Genomic DNA, 18,342 nt, shown 5'->3' with positions numbered 1-18,342 from the left:
AAGGGAAGAAATTACACAATTCATGTTTGGTCCTCAGTGTAAACATGCAGTAAAGCACCAACCTTTCCTGAGCACTCATCTGATAATGATTGGCCCCTACAATACTGAGCTACCATACTTTTGTGTCTGTATTTGCCAGCCTTTAGATCAGCCAACCTCTTTTAATCTTATAAGTAGCTGTTTCTCCTTAAATTAGAAAACTGACATCTAGTGGACAGTAGTTCCCTCAATGTGTGATATATAGTATTGTATACCCCTGTTTCATCACTTCTAAATTCCTGGGGAAATACATTTGACTCTGTAATCCTTCACTCCAATCTGCATGTGTGTATGTATCTGATATGTATATTTACACAGAATAAAGAATTGAACTATATATCGGTGGCAATTAATTTGTAGCAGAGTGCATTAACATTTTGTTGAATGAATGCAGCATAGGAATATTTTGAAGACAAAAGAATCCAAATGAAGAGTGTAAAATTAAGCCCCCAGGATTTTAATGTTATAACTGTGCTTGAACACACACACAGAGGAAAAGAGGCGGGGGGGCTTTTTAACGTGCTGGATATATCTAAGAAACCTTCTCTACTCTTTCTAAAAGAGATGCTATAATTCAAATAGAAATGATGGGCTTGATGCAGGAATTATTGGGTAGGATGCCATAGCATGTGTTGCAGCAGGTCAAACTAGACAATCATAATAGTCCCTTCTAGCCTTAAAATAAGCTTTGGTTATGTGTGAGAGTTCACCCCTTTGAGGGTGTGGTTGTGAAGAAAACATGAGAAGGAAAATATTCTCATTCAGGAATTACGAGAGTGACTAGTTAGTGGCTTTAAATTTGGATGTGGTGTATAAATCGAAAAGTAAATGTATTGACTCTGAAGATCATAGAGAAATAAAAAACAAGTTGAGACACTTGCATGGTGGAATTATTACCTAAAATTTAGAGGCAGGTTATTGTAGGTATTCACTATAAGCATTTTATTCTTCTAAAATACTTCAACCATTATTTAAAATGTGAGTTCTGAGCCATTTGTAATTGTTTCAATTCTGCAGGAATCACTTTGTAATATACAAAACCTCACATTTCCTGTATGAAAGTACATGGCTTTTACGTGTCTTTAATATCAGTCTTTTGTGTCCTCTGTTTCAAAGGAAGTGGCAACAGATGGATGTTCGTTTTTGATATAATGTAATATCTAAAACTCCAGTATTGCATAAAAGCCATATATTGTTGAAAGGTGGACCTATTACCATTTTTTTGTTTTTAGTATAAAACTATATAAGGATAATCATTGTTTTATGTCCTGCTTTTAGAGATCAAAGTATTAATATCATAAATAATCCTTTCTGTTATGTCCAACTGAGAGGTGCCAGCATGCCTTCAGTGCTTTTTATTTTATGAGCAGCTGAGAAATTATGGTGGGTTATCTGCCACAGGGGCAGCAGTTCATCTCTCCATAAGGAGAAGAGTGTCTTCTGCATGACACAGATTGTAATTAAACCACAGCCAGGTAGCACTGCTGTCATTCAGGCTGATGTCCCTTTTCAGTTAACTCTTCCCTTTTCTATTTAACCATTTTAAAGTGGATCCCAAGAAGAAATGTTAGCCAGCCTGCAGATATTTCTAAAAGTATGGTCATGCTTGGTTAAGTGTGTGAGAGGGGAGCATGAGTTGGTTTGTCATGGAACATTTCAAATTCAGGTTATAGTAGAACTTTCAGATGTTCCCCCCACACCTTCCCCTTGTAAATTTTAACTAAAGTTAATTTTTTCAAGAAATTGTGTTGACAATGAGGGTTGTTCCATATTTACTGTAAGTTGTAACACTCTGATCTGGAAACATATAAAACCTCAATTCTGTAATGATTTACCAATGTGTTTAATATCCGTGGGATTACTGACATGCTTGTAGTTAAACATATACAAATGTTTTGCGGGATCAGGGCCTAAATGACATACGTTAAATTTATTTTTGACTTTAGATCATGGAATATATATTTTAAAAAAATATAGTAGTAATGGAAGTGTAACATGTACAAAAGCAAGGAAATTTGGATCTACAATAACTTAGCCAGATAAGTGGTATGGCTTATGGCAGTGTTTCCCAAACTTGGGACACCGCTTGTTCAGGGAAAGCCCCTGGCGGGCCCGGCCAGTTTGTTTACCTGCTGCGTCCGCAGGTTCTGCCGATCCTGGCTCCCACTGGCCGTGGTTCGCTGTGCCCGGCCAATGGGGGCTGTGGGAAGTGGCGGCCAGTATGTCCCTCAGCCCACGCCGCTTCCAGCAGTTCCCATTGTCCGGGCACAGCGAACCGCGGCCAGTGGGAGCTGCGATCGGCCGAACTCGTGGATGCGGCCAGTAAACAAACCCGTCGAGCCCGCCAGGGACTTTCCCTGAACAATCGGTGTCCCAAGTTTGGGAAACGCTGGCTTATGGGATAGAGGGAAAATGTCCAGAGGGACGCACAGATTTGATGGCAAAGCTATCTGTTATGTGGTTTCCCTGAAGTAGGTTTTACTACTAAATTGTTGTAATTATGTGTTTCTTCTAGAACCCAGTGTGTGCTAGGTGCTTTCAGACACTAAATGGCTGGTATTGTTAACAGTGGACATGGAGACTTTATTCTCTCCTGGTAGTGGTGCCTCTAAGTCAGTGTTGAGACTCCTTAGGGGGGAAGAGGTGGGGGGGAAGGGGGCGGTGCATGCTTTCATTCTTTTCTGTACAGTATCCGTTATATGGATAAATGGGACTTCAGTCTCCAGGGCTGTCACTCTGGCACCTTTCATCACCATCACTAAATTCGTTTAGCCTAAAAACACAATTCAATTATATTTGGAGAGTGTAAAGTGGAGCCAGGCAAGCAGCCACCTGATGTGACTGACAGAAAAAAATACTGCACCACGTTTCTAACTTTGTTCATCAAAGCTGCTCATGTTAGATGAGGAAGCTAGAGAGGATTGTTCACAATGTTCAGCAGTAGCCAGGAAAGGTCTTTAATATTAGTATTTGAAGCTTTAAAGAAAGAGCTGAGGCATCTCAGCTAAAAAGGGTGAAGTTGGATCAGCTGGTCATGTAGCAGTACCGTATAGAAAGGAGTAGACATCAGGCCCACTCCTTTGAACTCACAACTCTGAAATGCCCCTGTCTGCACTTTTCAGTGGTGCACCTGTGGCTCCCATGGAGGCAAGACTCAACATTTGCTTGTGATCTTTTGTTTTCTTGGCCTTTGGTTTGTGTGCATAAGTCTCTATCTCTCTCCCAGCCCCCCCCTCCCACCCATGGTATATATAACACACACATACATAATTATACACATGTATAAGTATGAATAATTTGTATACCTTGTATGGTGAGGTTGGGAAGTTGTTCTTTCTGCTGCTACTCCTGGACTCATATGGCCACACTGGTCATTTGCTAGTTCCTTTAACAAAAGGTCACTAAAACAGAGCCAATCAGGAATAGATGCCAAACCTTTTAAAATGTGTTGGGATTTATTATTACTTTGAAAATTTAACCCTTAATTGAAATTTAAAAAATTTCCTACTCAGATGTACAGTGTGTATATAAAAACAATGAGAAGTCATTGTGGCACCTTAGAGACTAACAAATTTATTTGGGCATAAGCTTTTGTGGGCTAGAACCCACTTCATCAGATGCATGGAGTGGAAAATACAGTAGCAGGTATATATACTCACACACAGAGTACATGAAAAGATGGGAGTTGCCTTACCAAGTAGGGGGTCAGTCTAATGAGACAATTCAATTAACAGTAGAATACGAAGGGTGGAAAAATCACTTTTGTAGTGGTAATGAGGGTGCCCATTTCAAACAGTTGACAAGAAGGTGTGAGTAACAGTAGGGGGAAATTAGTACGGTAAAATCAGTTTTTCTAATGACCCATCCACACCTAGTCTTTATTCAGGCCTAATTTGGTGGTGTCCAGTTTGCAAATTAATTCCACTTCTGCAGTTTCACGTTGGAGTCTGTTTTTGTGGTGTGTAGTTGCTGGTTGCTCTGTAAGCAAGGATGGACAGACAGACAGCCCCCCAACCTGAAGCAAATATTCACCAGCAACTACACAACACACAACTAAAACACGAACCCAGTATCCAAACCCTGCAACAAACCCCGGTGCCAACTCTGTCCATATATCTATTCAAGGGACACCATCATAGGACCTAACCACATCAGCCACACCATCAGTGGGCTCGTTCACCTGCACATCTACCAAATGTGATATATGCTGTCATGTGCCAGCAATGCCTCTCTGCCATGTACATTGGCCAAACCGGACAGTCTCTACTCAAAAGAATAAATGGACACAAATCTGACATCAGGAATGATAACATTCAAAAACCAGTAGTAGAACACTTCAACCTCCCTGGTCACTCAATAACAAACTTAAAAGTGGCAATTCTTCAACAAAAAAACTTCAAAAACAGACTCCAACGTGAAACTGCAGAAGTGGAATTAATTTGCAAAATGGGCACCATCAAATTAGGCCTGAATAAAAACTAGGCGTGGATGGGTCATTAGAAAAACTGATGTTACCGTACTAATTTCCCCCTACTGTTACTCACACCTTCTTGTCAACTGTTTGAAATGGGCCACCCTCATTACCACTACAAAAGTGGTTTTTTCCTCCCTTGGTATTTTACTGTTAATTGAATTGTCTCGTTAGACTGACCGCCCACTTGGTAAGGCAACTCCCATCTTTTCATGTACTCTCTCTGTGTGTGTGTGTGTGTGTGTATATATATATATATATCTGCTACTGTACTTTCCACTCCCCGCATCTGATGAAGCGGGTTGTAGCCCACGAAAGCTTTTGCCCAAATAAATTTGTTAGTCTCTAAGGTACCACAAGGACTCCTCATTGTTTTTGCTGATAGAGACTAACATGGCTACCCCTCTGAAAAGTGTGTATATAGTGTCTGAGAAACTTATTGTTTGTATCTTATGGACTTTAAACTAAAGCAAAGAATATTTTTATTAATGTAACAATTTTATTATCTTTTTAGGTAGCACAGAAATGCATAAAACCATAAATATACTGTAGAAATCAAACCAAGGAAATTTGCAAACCTGTGTTGATTTTAAATGAGACACACACATCAAACCAAGATCACCCTGTGAGCCTTGTGCAGCCTTTTAGTATCTTTGATAGGTGTCAGAATGTGTTTGCCACACATGTTGAGATGGCATTTTCCTAAAATGATGCACATTCTTCCTTTTCTCCTAAATAATTTTGTTTGTTGTTAGTTTGAGGCTTAATAGTTCAGTTGACTGTTGCATGAACGGTTCATAATGAGCATTTTGTTGTTTCTCCTTATTTCTGGAGGCTGTTCAATTAACCCCGAGACGATGGCTGAACCTGCAGGAATACCAGAGTAAAAAACTGATGGCAGACCATGGGGTTACAGTTCAGAGATTCTTCGTGGCTGACTCTGCAAATGATGCCCTGGAGGCTGCTAAGAGGCTAAGTAAGTTGACTAGTAACAGTGACTATCTGCTTTGCTAGATACCAGCCTAGAAAATAAATTGCCTTATAATAAGTTATATTAGTTGTACACAATCTTAAATTTAATGTTTATTGTAGAGGTTTGAAATATCATCCAGTCGATAAGTGCTTGTTTCATTGCACATGTGAAGCGAGCTTTATAACAGCAATATTTTTCAGAGCGTGGTTTTATTTCCGTCATAATTTTATTTTGTAAACTGCATATAACATGGAGCCTTTAACATTGCTTGTGTCAGTTTTAATACATTCAGAATCAAGATTGTAACATTATGAGTGGCTGCTATAGAAATCATTGTCATGTCATAGAATCATAGAGTATCAGGGTTGGAAGGGACCTCAGGAGGTCATCTAGTCCAACCCCCTGCTCAAAGCAGGACCAATCCCCAGTTTTTGCCCCAGATCCCTAAATGGCCCCCTCAAGGATTGAACTCACAATCCTGAGCAGGGTCATGACTTCGGGAGCAAGAGACAGAAACAGATGAACGTCTTTTTAAAAAACAACCACCGTTTTTTCAGACAAAACTCTGTTCTAACAAAGGAAGAAAACAAGCGTAAATCAAATTGCTTTTAAACAGACTTGTATTTGTGTATAGTGGGTTTTGTTCATATGCGGAATCTGGGGTCACATAAAGTTGTAGCGGCACAGGAGCAGCAAACAGAGCTGTAAACAGGGGAGTTTCAGTGGGAGTTTGAAAGGGGAGTTTGTCTTGTGGTGCTTGTTTGGGGTTTGTTTTTGCTGTGGGTGGTGGTGTGGTTTGTGTTTCCCAGATTAACAGGATTTAGGTGGGAAGGCTATAACTGATACAGAGGCAGCAGTGGGAGTGACCCATATAGTGGAAGAGACAATGAAGATGACTGGATGTGGAAGCTGCGGTATGTACGTGATCTTGGAGGGGGGTACCTGGTAAGAGTTTTGTATGCATGAAATACCATCTGATAGAGCTGATGGAGGAAAAGATCCAAGGTTTGGAGATGCAGGTGGAAAGTCTGGTTGAGTTTAGAAGGGGTTTGAGCAGATTATGGAGTGAAGACATGAGGTGTCTGAAGGGGAAAGCTCAGACTTGCAGATGGAAGCAGGACTGAGGAATTCTGAGGGGAGACTGCTGGGTGAGAAAAGTGGTCAGTGGAAGCATGTGACTAAAAGAACCAGGCAAAGGAAAAGACGGGCTAGTGAAGGAGAAATAGAGCTCAAGAATAGGTTTGTAGAGTTGGAAAATGAAGAAGGGGCTCAGCAGGTAGTCAGTGAAGGTGGAAGGGCAAGGAAGAAGAGAAGAGCGGCTAGTCCTGTAGGAAAAGGGGAAGAGTCAATGGAGACTACACAAAATATGAGCCCCAGGAGGATACAGGATGGGTTGAAGAGGATTGCAAGGGAGAATAGGAATGGAAAGAACTTGCAGCCACAGGGAACAGGGGATAGACTGGAGAATAGTACCGTCACCAGGAAAAGATAGGTCTCTGTGATCGGGGACTCTTTACTGAGAAGAATAGACAGGCCTGTAACCAGAGCTGATCCAGAGAATAGAAGGGTGTGCTGTCTTCCAGGTGCTAAGATACGGGATGTAGACCTGAGGTTGAAAAGGATCCTAAAGGGAGCGGGAAAGAATCTCCTAATTATCCTTCATGTGGGAACAAATGATACGGCTAGATTCTCGCTGGAAAGTATTAAGGGAGACTATGCTAGGTTGGGGAAGACGCTTAAGGAAATTGAGGCTCAGGTGATCTTTAGTGGGATTCTGCCTGTTCCTAGAGAAGGGCAACAAAGGTGTGACAAGATTATGACTATCAATAGATGGCTTAGGCAGTGGTGCTATAAGGAGGGCTTTGGGATGTATGGCTACTGGGAGACATTCATGGACAGAGGACAGTTCTCTTAGGATGGACTTCATCTGAGTAGGGAAGGAAATAGACTTCTAGGATGGAGGCTGGCACAACTGATTAAGAGAGCGTTAAACTAGGAATTTGGGGGAGATGGTTGGGAGATGTCCAGGTAGTCTCCATGCTGGATTTTGATCCATGCATTGAGAGTGAAGAAAGTAAGAAAGTAAGAAAGGGTACAGCCGTGGGTAGGAGAATGGATATAAGGAGGAAGGGCAGTGTGAATACCAGTCTAATAGGTTATGCTGGCTGTAGAATGACCGTGCCTCATTGGGTACAGAATGTGAGCGAGGCCAAACAGCAAAAATTAAGATGTTTGTACACCAATGCGAGGAGCCCAGGTAACAAAATGGAGGAACTAGAGCTACTGGTGCAGGAAGTAAAACCAGATGATATAGGGATAACGGAAACATGGTGGAATAGTCGTCATGACTAGACTACGGGTATTGAAGGGTATGTGCTGTTTCGGAAAGACAGAAATAAAGGTAAAGGTGGTGGAGTAGCGTTGTATATCAATGATGAGGTAGAATGTAAAGAAATAAGAAGTGATGGAATGGATAAGACAGAGTCCGTCTGGGCAAAAATTACATTGGGGAAGAAAATTACTAGAGCCTCCCCTGGGATAGTGCTTGGGGTGTGCTATAGACCGCCAGGATCTAATTTGGATATGGATAGAGCCCTCTTTAATGTTTTTAATGGAAACTGCGTGATCATGGGAGACTTTAACTTCCCAGATACAGACTGGAGGACGAGTGCTAGTAATAATAATAGGGCTCAGATTTTCCTAGATGCGATAGCTCATGGATTCCTTCATCAAGTAGTTGCTGAACTGACTAGGGGGGATGCTGTTTTAGATTTGGTTTTGGTGAGTAGTGAGGACCTCAAAGAAGAAATGGTTGTAGGGGACAATCTTGGTTCAGGTTTCAGAGTAACAGCCATGTTAGTCTGTATCCGTAAAAAGAAAAGGAGTACTTGTGGCACCTTAGAGACTAACAAATTTATTAGAGCATAAGCTTTCGTGAGCTACAGCTCACTTCATCGGATGCATACAGTGGAAAATATAGTGGGGAGATTTTATACACAGAGAACATGAAACAATGGGTGTTACCATACACACTGTAATGAGAGTGATCAGGAAAGATGAGCTATTACCAGCAGGAGGGGGGGAGAGGGGAGACCTTTTGTAGTGATGATCAAGGTGGGCCATTTCCAGTACTTTACAAGATCAGTAGGAGGGGAAATAAACAAGGGGAAATAGTTTTACTTTGTGTAATGACACATCCACTCCCAGTCTTTATTCAAGCCTAAATTAATCGTGTCCAGTTTGCAAATTAATTCCAATTCAGTAGTCTCTCGTTGGAGTCTGTTTTTGAAGTTTTTTTGTTGAAGAATTGCCACTTTTAGGTCTGTAATTGATTGACCAAAGAGATTGAAGTGTTCTCCGACTGGTTTTTGAATGTTATACTTCTTGACGTCCGATTTGTGTCCATTTATTCTTTTACGTAGAGACTGTCCAGTTTAGCCAATGTACATGGCAGAGGGGCATTGCTGGTACATATCACATTGGTAGATGTGCAGGTGAACGAGCCTCTGATAGTGTGGCTGATGTGATTAGGCCCTATGATGGTATCCCCTGAATAGATATGTGGACACAGTTGGCAACGGGCTTTGTTGCAAGGATGGGTTCCTGGGTTAGTGTTTTTGTTGTGTGGTGTGTGGTTGCTGGTGAGGATTTGCTTCAGGTTGGGGGGCTGTCTGTAAACAAGGACTGGCCTGTCTCCAAAGATCTGTGAGCGTGATGGGTCGTCCTTCAGGATAGGTTGTAGATCCTTGATGATGCGTTGGAGAGGTTTTAGTTGGGGGCTGAAGGTGATGGCTAGTGGCGTTCTGTTGTTTTCTTTATTGGGCCTGCCCTGTAGTAGGTAACTTCTGGGTACTCTTCTGGCTCTGTCAATCTGTTTCTTCACTTCCGCAGGTGGGTATTGTAGTTGTAAGAACGCTTGCTAGAGATCTTGTAGGTGTTTGTCTCTGTCTGAGGGGTTGGAGCAAATGCGGTTGTATCGTAGAACTTGGCTGTAGACAATGGATCATGTGGTGTGTGGTCTGGATGAAAGCTGGAGGCACGTAGGTAAGTTTAGCAGTCAGCAGGTTTCCGGTGTAGGGTGGTGGTTATGTGACCGTCGCTTATTAGCACCATAGTGTAGGAGGTCAGACTAGATGATCATAATGGTCCCTTCTGACCTTAGTATCTATGAAACAAATGGATATAAACTGGTCATTGGGAAGTTTAGATTTGAAATTAGACGAAGGTTTCTAACCATCAGAGGAGTGAAGTTTTGGAATAGCCTTCCAAGGGAAGCAGTGGGAGTAAAAGACCTATCTGGCTTCAAGGTTAAACTCGATAAGTTTATGGAGGAGATGGTATGATGGGATAACATGATTTTGTGAATTAATTGATCTTTAAATATTCATGGTATATAGGCCCAATGGCCTGTGATGGGATGTTAGATAGGGTGGGATCTGAGGTACCCAGGAAAGAATTCTCTGTAGTATCTGGCTGGTGAATCTTGCCCACATGCTCAGGGTTCAGCTGATCGCCATATTTGGGGTCGGGAAAGAATTTTCCTCCAGGGCAGATTGGAAGAGGCCCTGAGGGTTTTTCGCCTTCCTCTGTAGCATGGGGCATGGGTCACTTGCTGGAGGATTCTCTGCTCCTTAAAGTCTTTAAACCATGATTTGAGGACTTCAATAGTTCAGACATAGGTGAGAGGTTTATTGCAGGAGTGGGTGGGTGAGATTCTGTGGCCTGCGTTGTGCAGGAGGTCAGACTAGATGATCATAATGGTCCCTTCTGACCTTAGTATCTATGAGTGACAAAAGGTGTGTGACAAAAGCCAGGAAAGGAACCCAGATGTGCTAAATCCAAATTCTATGCTTTGTTGATGTTCTATCAACATTGTGGTGTATTTGTAGGAAGAATTTAGCACAGAGTATTGAAGTACACAATGTTCCTGTGTCACAGGGTCTTCAGCTCAAACATGACAGAATAGCTGTGCTATTCAAAGAGAATGTGATCTGGTAAATGACCCCGCTTTTAAGCATTTTTTAAAAACCTGATTACTAGATATTTCTATTTGATAGCAGCTTGCCCTTTGTTTTCCACTCACACAATTCTGAATCAGAACAGATAAACTATCCACGAGTAATATGATGGCTCCTGTGCCAATCTTCCAGCAATTTTCTGTTTAGCAATAAAAAGCTGTTTTTTGTCTCATGTTTCATATATGCATAAGCCATTTAAATGTACTGCTTAGTTAAATATTCTCAAATCTTGCACACAACAAAGTAAATTAACATGGTTATATCAGAGATCTGAACTGATCTCCAGGAGCTAAAGGGTATGGCCGTGACATTGTCGGGGATACTGTTCCTGACAGCTTGTAGTCCATCTTTGTGTGGAAAGTTGGTGTAGAAATATCTAAAATATTAATCTGCCCAATGAAATACTGGAATAATTGAAATCACTTTTTTCAAGATTTGTTCATTGAAATGACCATGCATCCTGTTAGTTTGAATGGACCTTTGGATAGTAAAAATAACTTTGTATATTAAAAGAAAAGCTTAAAATATTGTGAGGCCAGATTCTGCATTGAGTATTTGTATACCACTTCACTAGGTACATTGGAATTTGGTCTCAAGTTTGTAATGCAAGTCAATGTCAGTAAATGTGAAGTTTATCTTCCCTGATTCTCTGGAATTCTGATCTTAGATTCTTCTCTGGGGCCTCTTGCAATTGACTATTGACTCTTCTGAGTCAGAATTAGACTGACAGCAGTTGAGTGAGAAGTGTTCCTTTTTGGACACTTTCTCAGATCATTGTCTCCTTTCCCCAATTAATCCTTCTGAAGGCTGTTTTATATTTCATGCTTATTTTGAGGAACATGACTGAAACTTTATAAATGGATAGTCAAGGCCAGTAAGTTGTTTGGTATCCTGATCACAATAATTTTCATAGAGATTACCCATACTCTTTTAATAAGGTAGCAGTGCAAATGCATACAAACAAGCTATTCCATCCTGTGTCTGCCCTTCTTGTTCTAGGCAGCTGGGTAGAGATATTTAACCCCCAAAGGAAATATGAAATTTTTTTGCTCTGGCCTTCTAGGGATATTTGTTCTAAATGAAAATGTAGGATATTGTTTTGTAATCCCAAATCCATCCATCCTTTTTACCCCTCCTCAACTAACAGTAACGATAGTGATAGGTTCCCCAGGTAACACAGGCAAAAATCTGTGCTGTGGTAGTAACGTATGCCAGTTTATCAGATCAAACACAAATTCAGCATCCCTGAGACACTCTGTCTGCCATTTCTTAAACTCTCTCTCCCTCGCCAATTCTCTTTCTATAGTATTGGTTCAGTGGAGCTATTGAAATATAGCCACCTTCCTGCTTTTACCTTGAGAAGTGGTGCTATGTGGGTGAAAATCAGGAAATGGGGGAAAAGAAAAGGATTTATAATAGAGACAAAAATAAAAGCTAGTCTGTGATTACTTGCTTATAAAAATAGATGGGAGTTCATTTGAATAGCAGTCTTATTGTTTGGCATATCCACAGTATATTAATGATGTCATTGACTGTGGCATGTAAACCACAGGAATGTTGATCTAGGGAGAAAACTGTATTGAAAATATTTTTTAGCATGGTAAGAAAAATAAAATATAAAAGCAGAAACTAATTCTCTGCTAAACCATCTGCAGAATGTGAACTGTATGCAGTGCTCTTACTGAACTTGGCTAGCTTATCAACACTTTCAGCTACATAAATGTTTCCATCAGTCAGTGATAATTTACTCTTTTGTCATTTTATATAGTTGCATCAGAAGAATAGAGAGTTACTGTGCAATAAAGGAATTGTGCTTTACAATATGAAGAACGGTTGCATGTTGAAATGATTGACATACTCGTTGATCCATTAAGTAATTAACAATATCCTACTCATCATTCTGCATGTTGTGCTGTCATTTTGTCATAAGGTGTGGTTTGAATATCCAGCAGCAAGAACATAAGTTCTGATGACGGTATATTGATCATTACATTACAGTTGCAGATCAGTGTCACGTTTATTTGTTTTATGTTCAGTCACTTCACTAGCATCCCTATCACTTGGGGTCATCCCACAAAGGACACAATAAAAAAGATTTACATAATGGAATAAGAATGGACCAAATGGCCCACCGAAAAACAAGCTGCAAATCAAAAAGGAGGAACCTACAGGAGACACCAAAAAGTTCAAAAATGAAGTGACCTGATTAGACAGGGAGGTATTCCATAGACAGAATTTCTGAATTGAGTAGCTCCTAGCCCCAAGCCTGGTCCTTGTTCAGGCTTCTGCCTAGAGAACAAAGGCATTGTATTCTGATAAGCAACTTTTTATGATTACTACACAAGTATCTGAAGAGTAATGGTAAGTATTATATTCTAAAGTGACCTATGGTAACTACCCTCAACTTAACGTGCTGGGTCTTTTATTAAAAATTTGATTATATTCAGTTTTTCAAACAAAATACACATCAAACACTTACCCGCGCATTTGCAGGTTAAAAATAAAAGCTAGCTATCATAGCACGAAATATCCATTCACAGACTCTTTAACCTCTGTTGAAATGAAAGATCTGATGACAGACAATAGCATGAACACAGGAGAAGCATGTTCTCTTAGATGCTCTGACAGGATTAAAAGTATCTGAGTAAGGAAGGGTTCTAATCTGATCCTGTATTAACAATAAGTATGAGACTATTGCACTTTATTCATAACAAATTACATGACTTGACCAAATACTGTGTGCTGGAAAGACTGCAATTCCCCCATGCCATACTGCTGCAGCTACGGCCAACAAGCAAGCTCCAGCTGGATTCCTCTGTTTATTTGGGACAGGACCTCAGTTGTGGAACAGGTTTTCACCCTTCTTTCAAAAATAGTCAGGGACTGTTGAGCTTCAGAGATTGTGGCCATGCTCCCCTTTTCTCTTGAGCAACTGATGAGGGTGGTGATTAAGGGAGATGGAGACTAGATGGGGGTTTTCATATAGCTTTATTTTTGTCACGCTGTTTTAAAAAAAAAAAGTCAATGTAGCAATGGGCCACTGATTTATGTATTACAAAATTGCAGGAAATAAATGAAAAAGTGAAATCATGTAATATTACACCATTGTCTTACAAGTCCCATAAAAGAATGGCATAAAAAATACCTTTGTCAGGTCACCTCTGTAAATCCTATGTCATATTCTTTTTCCATATGTTTTGAACTGGACAATAAAGACAGTTATTTAAATTGAATATCTACGTTAGTACTTAGTGAATGTAAGGACTATAGTAATTACCGGAGCTGCTGTTTTCCTCCTTTACTGGCCATGAGGACCCTTAGGTTTGTTTGTAGATGTCTGTTATTGCTAACATGTTGCATCTCCTTTTCATTTAACCTAGAAACTGCTTAAGTTTAATAAGAAAAACTAACAAGGTAATGTGACGTTTTCTTTTTTAGTGATACAGCTTATGAAATACGAGAAGATAGGTGAAGTAACTTAAAATTTAGTTCACTCCAAGTCCTAGTCTACACTTAAAGATTTTGCTTGTATTGCAGTGTCGGTTAGGGGTGTGACTTTTTTTTATTTTGGGGGGGGCAACATTTCTGTAGTGGTGAAAGATCTACTGACAAATAATTATACTGGCAAAGAAAAGTCATTTTGCCAATATGTATTCTTTCACTCGGAGAACCGTTTGTAAGCTATACTGACAAATGGACTTGTTTGCTGGTATAAGTTTGTCTACGCTAGAAGGTTTTGCTGGTCTAACTGCATGGCAAACCCTTTTAAATGTAACCAGGCCTCAGTTCTCAGTGAAATTGAAGTAGTGTAAATCAAATTCCTCTGATATACAGGTTACTCCTGTAAGGAATTGAGCCATGAAACTTTAATCTTTCAGCTTCCTTTTTTATTTTATGGCTGTATTTCAAAATCTAGTAAACTACTTAGATGAAGGTGTTATACACACACGTAAAAAGATAAGTCTTTATCCAGTAATTGAGTATCAGCAGTTCTATTGTAAAATGTTTAGTATCTCTGTTATGGTAAACCCTCTCTAACATGAACCTTGAATAGTAATTTCCTTGGAAAGATTTTGAAAACATTAATAATACAGAAGGCAATCTAGAAGAGATTTTTAAATAAATTAAAAGATCAGTAGTTTTTTCCAGCAAGATAAGCATGGCAGATGTCAAGAAAATTTAAGTGACATAATTCATATTGACTTGCAAGGGAGTTTTGCACAGTAAGGAACACAGAACTGGGCTCAAAAGATTTTGTTGCTTTTTCATACTAAACAAGTCTCAGGTGTAAGTGTTGTAGAAGAGGCACTATTTGCAGAATGTCAGAAAGTTTAGCATTATGTGATTTTATGTTTCAAGTCAAGATTTCTAAGTTTCCAAAAGAAATAGATTGTGATATATGTGAAAATATTACAGTCTTGCTCGGTCTGCCTTGTAAAGAAACTCGGTGGATAAACTACCTCAATTAAGGACCTCTCTTCAACACAGAACAAGCTGAGGGATTTGAGAGTCTGTTGTTTGTCTGAAATATTATATATGATCCAAGTATTAAAATACAGACTGTGTGTTTTCATGCTTTTGTGTATATTGGGGACAAGTCTCTGCTTCTGAAAAGGAGGAAGAGGAGGTGGATGAGCTGTGGATGATAAGCTAAAAATAGCAGTATTAAAAATATTTGATATGTAAAAATCAAACAGTTTCCAAGGATCTTTAGGAATTAGATGCTGCAGTCATAATAAGATCCATTGTAAGAAACTTTACTTAATGGTAGATTGTGCATTTAATTTTACTGGGTGTAAGATGTCATTGCTACATGACCACCAGCTTGCCACTTGCAGAATAAGATAAGTCCTCTATACTGGTTCAGCATGCTCAATCTAAGTGTCACAGGAGTGGACTGTCTTTATTATTCCTTTGAGCGATAGGAACATATTGATGTAATGTAATGCCTGATGATCAATCGTATTCAATCCTGCAAATTCAGAATTGTGTGCCATCTATGCTATGTATGGATTAGAGCAGTGATACTCAGACCTCAGTGGTTCAGGAGCCAAATTAGCGATCAACAGTACCCTAAAGAGCCACAATATTGTGAATTCATTGTTTCATATTCTCTCTCTCTCTCTCTCTCCCTTTATATATATATATATACACACACACACAGACAGACACTCTATTATATTTTATTCTCACAGCAAAATAACCAAGTATTATTTCTCAACTACAGTTGGTTAATAACATGGTAAAAGCATCCTGATTGGGTAATAATTAAATCACAGTATTTTAATATCATGTCTGCAAAGAGCCGCAGGAGACACATTAAAAGAGCCACTTGCGGCTTGTGAGTCAGCCTAATCCAGTAATACTCAGACAATCTCAAATTTTAACATATGAAAGCATTTTAAACCTCACAAAATCTATTGCTTTTGTGCCAGGTGTTAGGGTGTATGTCTGAGATGTCTGTGCAGAAGATATGTTGTAGGGTACAGGAGGAGATTTCACAGGAGTTGTGCTACATAGTATTTGTAGTGCACATAGAGTGAAAAACATAGGTAATGCTTATCGGAGAAAATGCTGTGCTGAAATGATTCTGAATACCACCTGGTAACTGGCTGACCTGAAGGTGTCACATTCTTATTATTAAAAGGATGGAGTTGTTGTAAGGCACAAGACTGTGAAGCTTGGAAACTGGATTCCATTCTGTGCTGAACCATAGACTTTCCTCTGACGATGTTGACAATATTAACTTGTCCTACAGCGTAAAATTCACCTTTGTGCAAAGGACACCACTTAAATCCTTCAAATGAGGCTCAAGTGGGCTGTAGGTGGTGTATAGGCCAGCGTGGATTTGATTTAAATAATCACTGATTTTAATCATGGTTTAAATGTGCAAGCTGGAAACCTTGATTTAAAATAATTGATTTTAATCTTGTTTTGCATTTGTATTTTTTAGCTATTTTCCTGTAGAAAGGTTGATTCTCCTTAGTTGGTTAACATTAAAAAGATTGATTTGCAGCTAAATGCGGTCTTTATACTACACTAAATTTGGGATTTCTTTTTTGCTAATCAGAAGGCTACACTATTTGTATGTATTATTTTAAGTTACATAAATTACTATACATTTATTCAGATTCTTAATTTTTATATTTTTTGATGTTAGAAAATGGTGAAAAAGGCATTTCTTCTTTACTTATGATTTGTGTCAAGCAGCATTTGGATGGAGATTCAACTTCTATTAAAATGCACAAACAGCATTTTAAAATATTTTATTAGTTAAATAATACCCTCAAGTTGGTGGATACATAAGGGGTGAGGGGGGAGTAAGTTTAAATGTGTTTTGCAAAATGTGTTCTGCATTTAAACCTGTCTGATGTATTAAATAAAGGAAGTACCTGTAGTTAGTGAATTGAACTGATTGCTTCTGGTTGTCACATCCTTCAGGATTTTAGAACTAGTAGATCACATCTTTTCACATCTAATTTTTGTTTATATATTGGGAGACAGAAACAAGTTTTCCTGCTTTTTCAACTCCCAGTCATTGCCTTAGCTATTGAACAGACCTAGTTGGGGAAACTGAAATTAAGAAAATATTTTCTCTCTATCCGCAGTAGAAACTACTGCTGTCAGAAGCTGATTTAACATTTCAGAAGGGTGAATTTTGCCCATAGTGAGCTATTCCTACATTCTCACACAAGTCTTTTTGTCTGGATCTCACTTTAGTATAACAATACTTCTGGTGCTTCTATACTAAGAGAAGATATTCTTTATCTCCATTTCATTATACATGTTCTTCCATGTATTTATGATTCAAGATAACAAAACCAGGGACTCCTTACATTCCTCCATTGCGGCATTTCCCCCTACCTCCTAGTAGTATACTACCATCCCATCCCCTTTTATTTCAGGGGTGCCTACAATCCTCCACATCCTTCCTCACACTGGGGTTAGGTCCTGCACCCCCATTTCTTCCTTTTCCCCCATGCCTGGATCTCTTTGTGCCCTCTTATTCACACCTCCAATATATGCCAGGGATTCTGTGTGACCTGAATATCCTATTCCCTCTGCATACTAGGATCCCCCATTTTCATCTCCATGACCACCTCCACCAGGAGTTCTGTGTGCTCTTCATTCTCCCCTTTCCCTCATCCCTCCTTCTGCACCATGGCAGAGGCTTTGCGTTGCGTGCCCCTCCTGCCCGCCCCCTTCCCTCTCTGCTATATGACAGGCTCTGAGAGTCCCTGTGCCTGAAAATTTATCCTCTTGGAGACAGAGGAACCACTAGCCAATATCTTAAACAAAATTTCTCTCTTCAAGGAGTGTTTCAGAAATCCATATTTTAGATCAAATATTGAGAGGAACTGTATGAAAGATTGTTTTTCCCTCAACTGGGACTGGTCCTTTTCTGGTAGGGCCATAGAAAATTATTTTAAGTATTTATTATCGGTATTTCCTGACACCTTCAGAGCAACACAACCATGGAACCCCAGCGACTTTTATTATATATAAATAATAGTGATTTTTACTGTAGAGTACATAACTTACTTTTCTTTGGGGACTGCTCACTATACAAGGAAAGAAGAAAGTTCTGTTTAGTGTGTGTCTAAAGTCTATTGAATCATGAAGGAAGTAGACGGTAATTTCTGTCAAGGAACAGGGTGGGGAAGGGGAAACACAGTCTCCTGCCATATTTTAATTCCTCTCCGACACTTCCTTTACTTCTTTAGCGTGATATTGGCAGACCTGACATAGTAGTTCAGGTTTAAAAGAAAAAGGAATGAAGTTGTACAAGGAAGGCAGACTACAACATGTAAAACAGATCAAGCTGTACAGCCAGCTGAGTA

General features: G+C 39.6%; 1 protein-coding gene across 3 annotated transcripts in view; it reads left to right on the top strand.

Moving 5' to 3' along the window:
• SUCLG2 (succinate-CoA ligase GDP-forming subunit beta) overlaps positions 1–18,342 on the top strand; it is a 232,409-nt gene that overhangs the window by 36,325 nt on the left and 177,742 nt on the right. For all 3 annotated transcript variants that reach the window (XM_077821193.1, XM_077821194.1, XM_077821195.1), the window contains exon 2: positions 5,345–5,486. In XM_077821193.1, the coding sequence (XP_077677319.1) occupies positions 5,345–5,486 (142 nt within the window). The remainder of the gene's footprint in view (positions 1–5,344; positions 5,487–18,342) is intronic.

This window comes from Eretmochelys imbricata, chromosome 7 (genome assembly GCF_965152235.1).
Source record: "Eretmochelys imbricata isolate rEreImb1 chromosome 7, rEreImb1.hap1, whole genome shotgun sequence".
In the NCBI taxonomy this organism is placed as follows: domain Eukaryota; kingdom Metazoa; phylum Chordata; order Testudines; family Cheloniidae; genus Eretmochelys; species Eretmochelys imbricata.
This window is presented reverse-complemented; position numbering and strand designations above follow the sequence as displayed.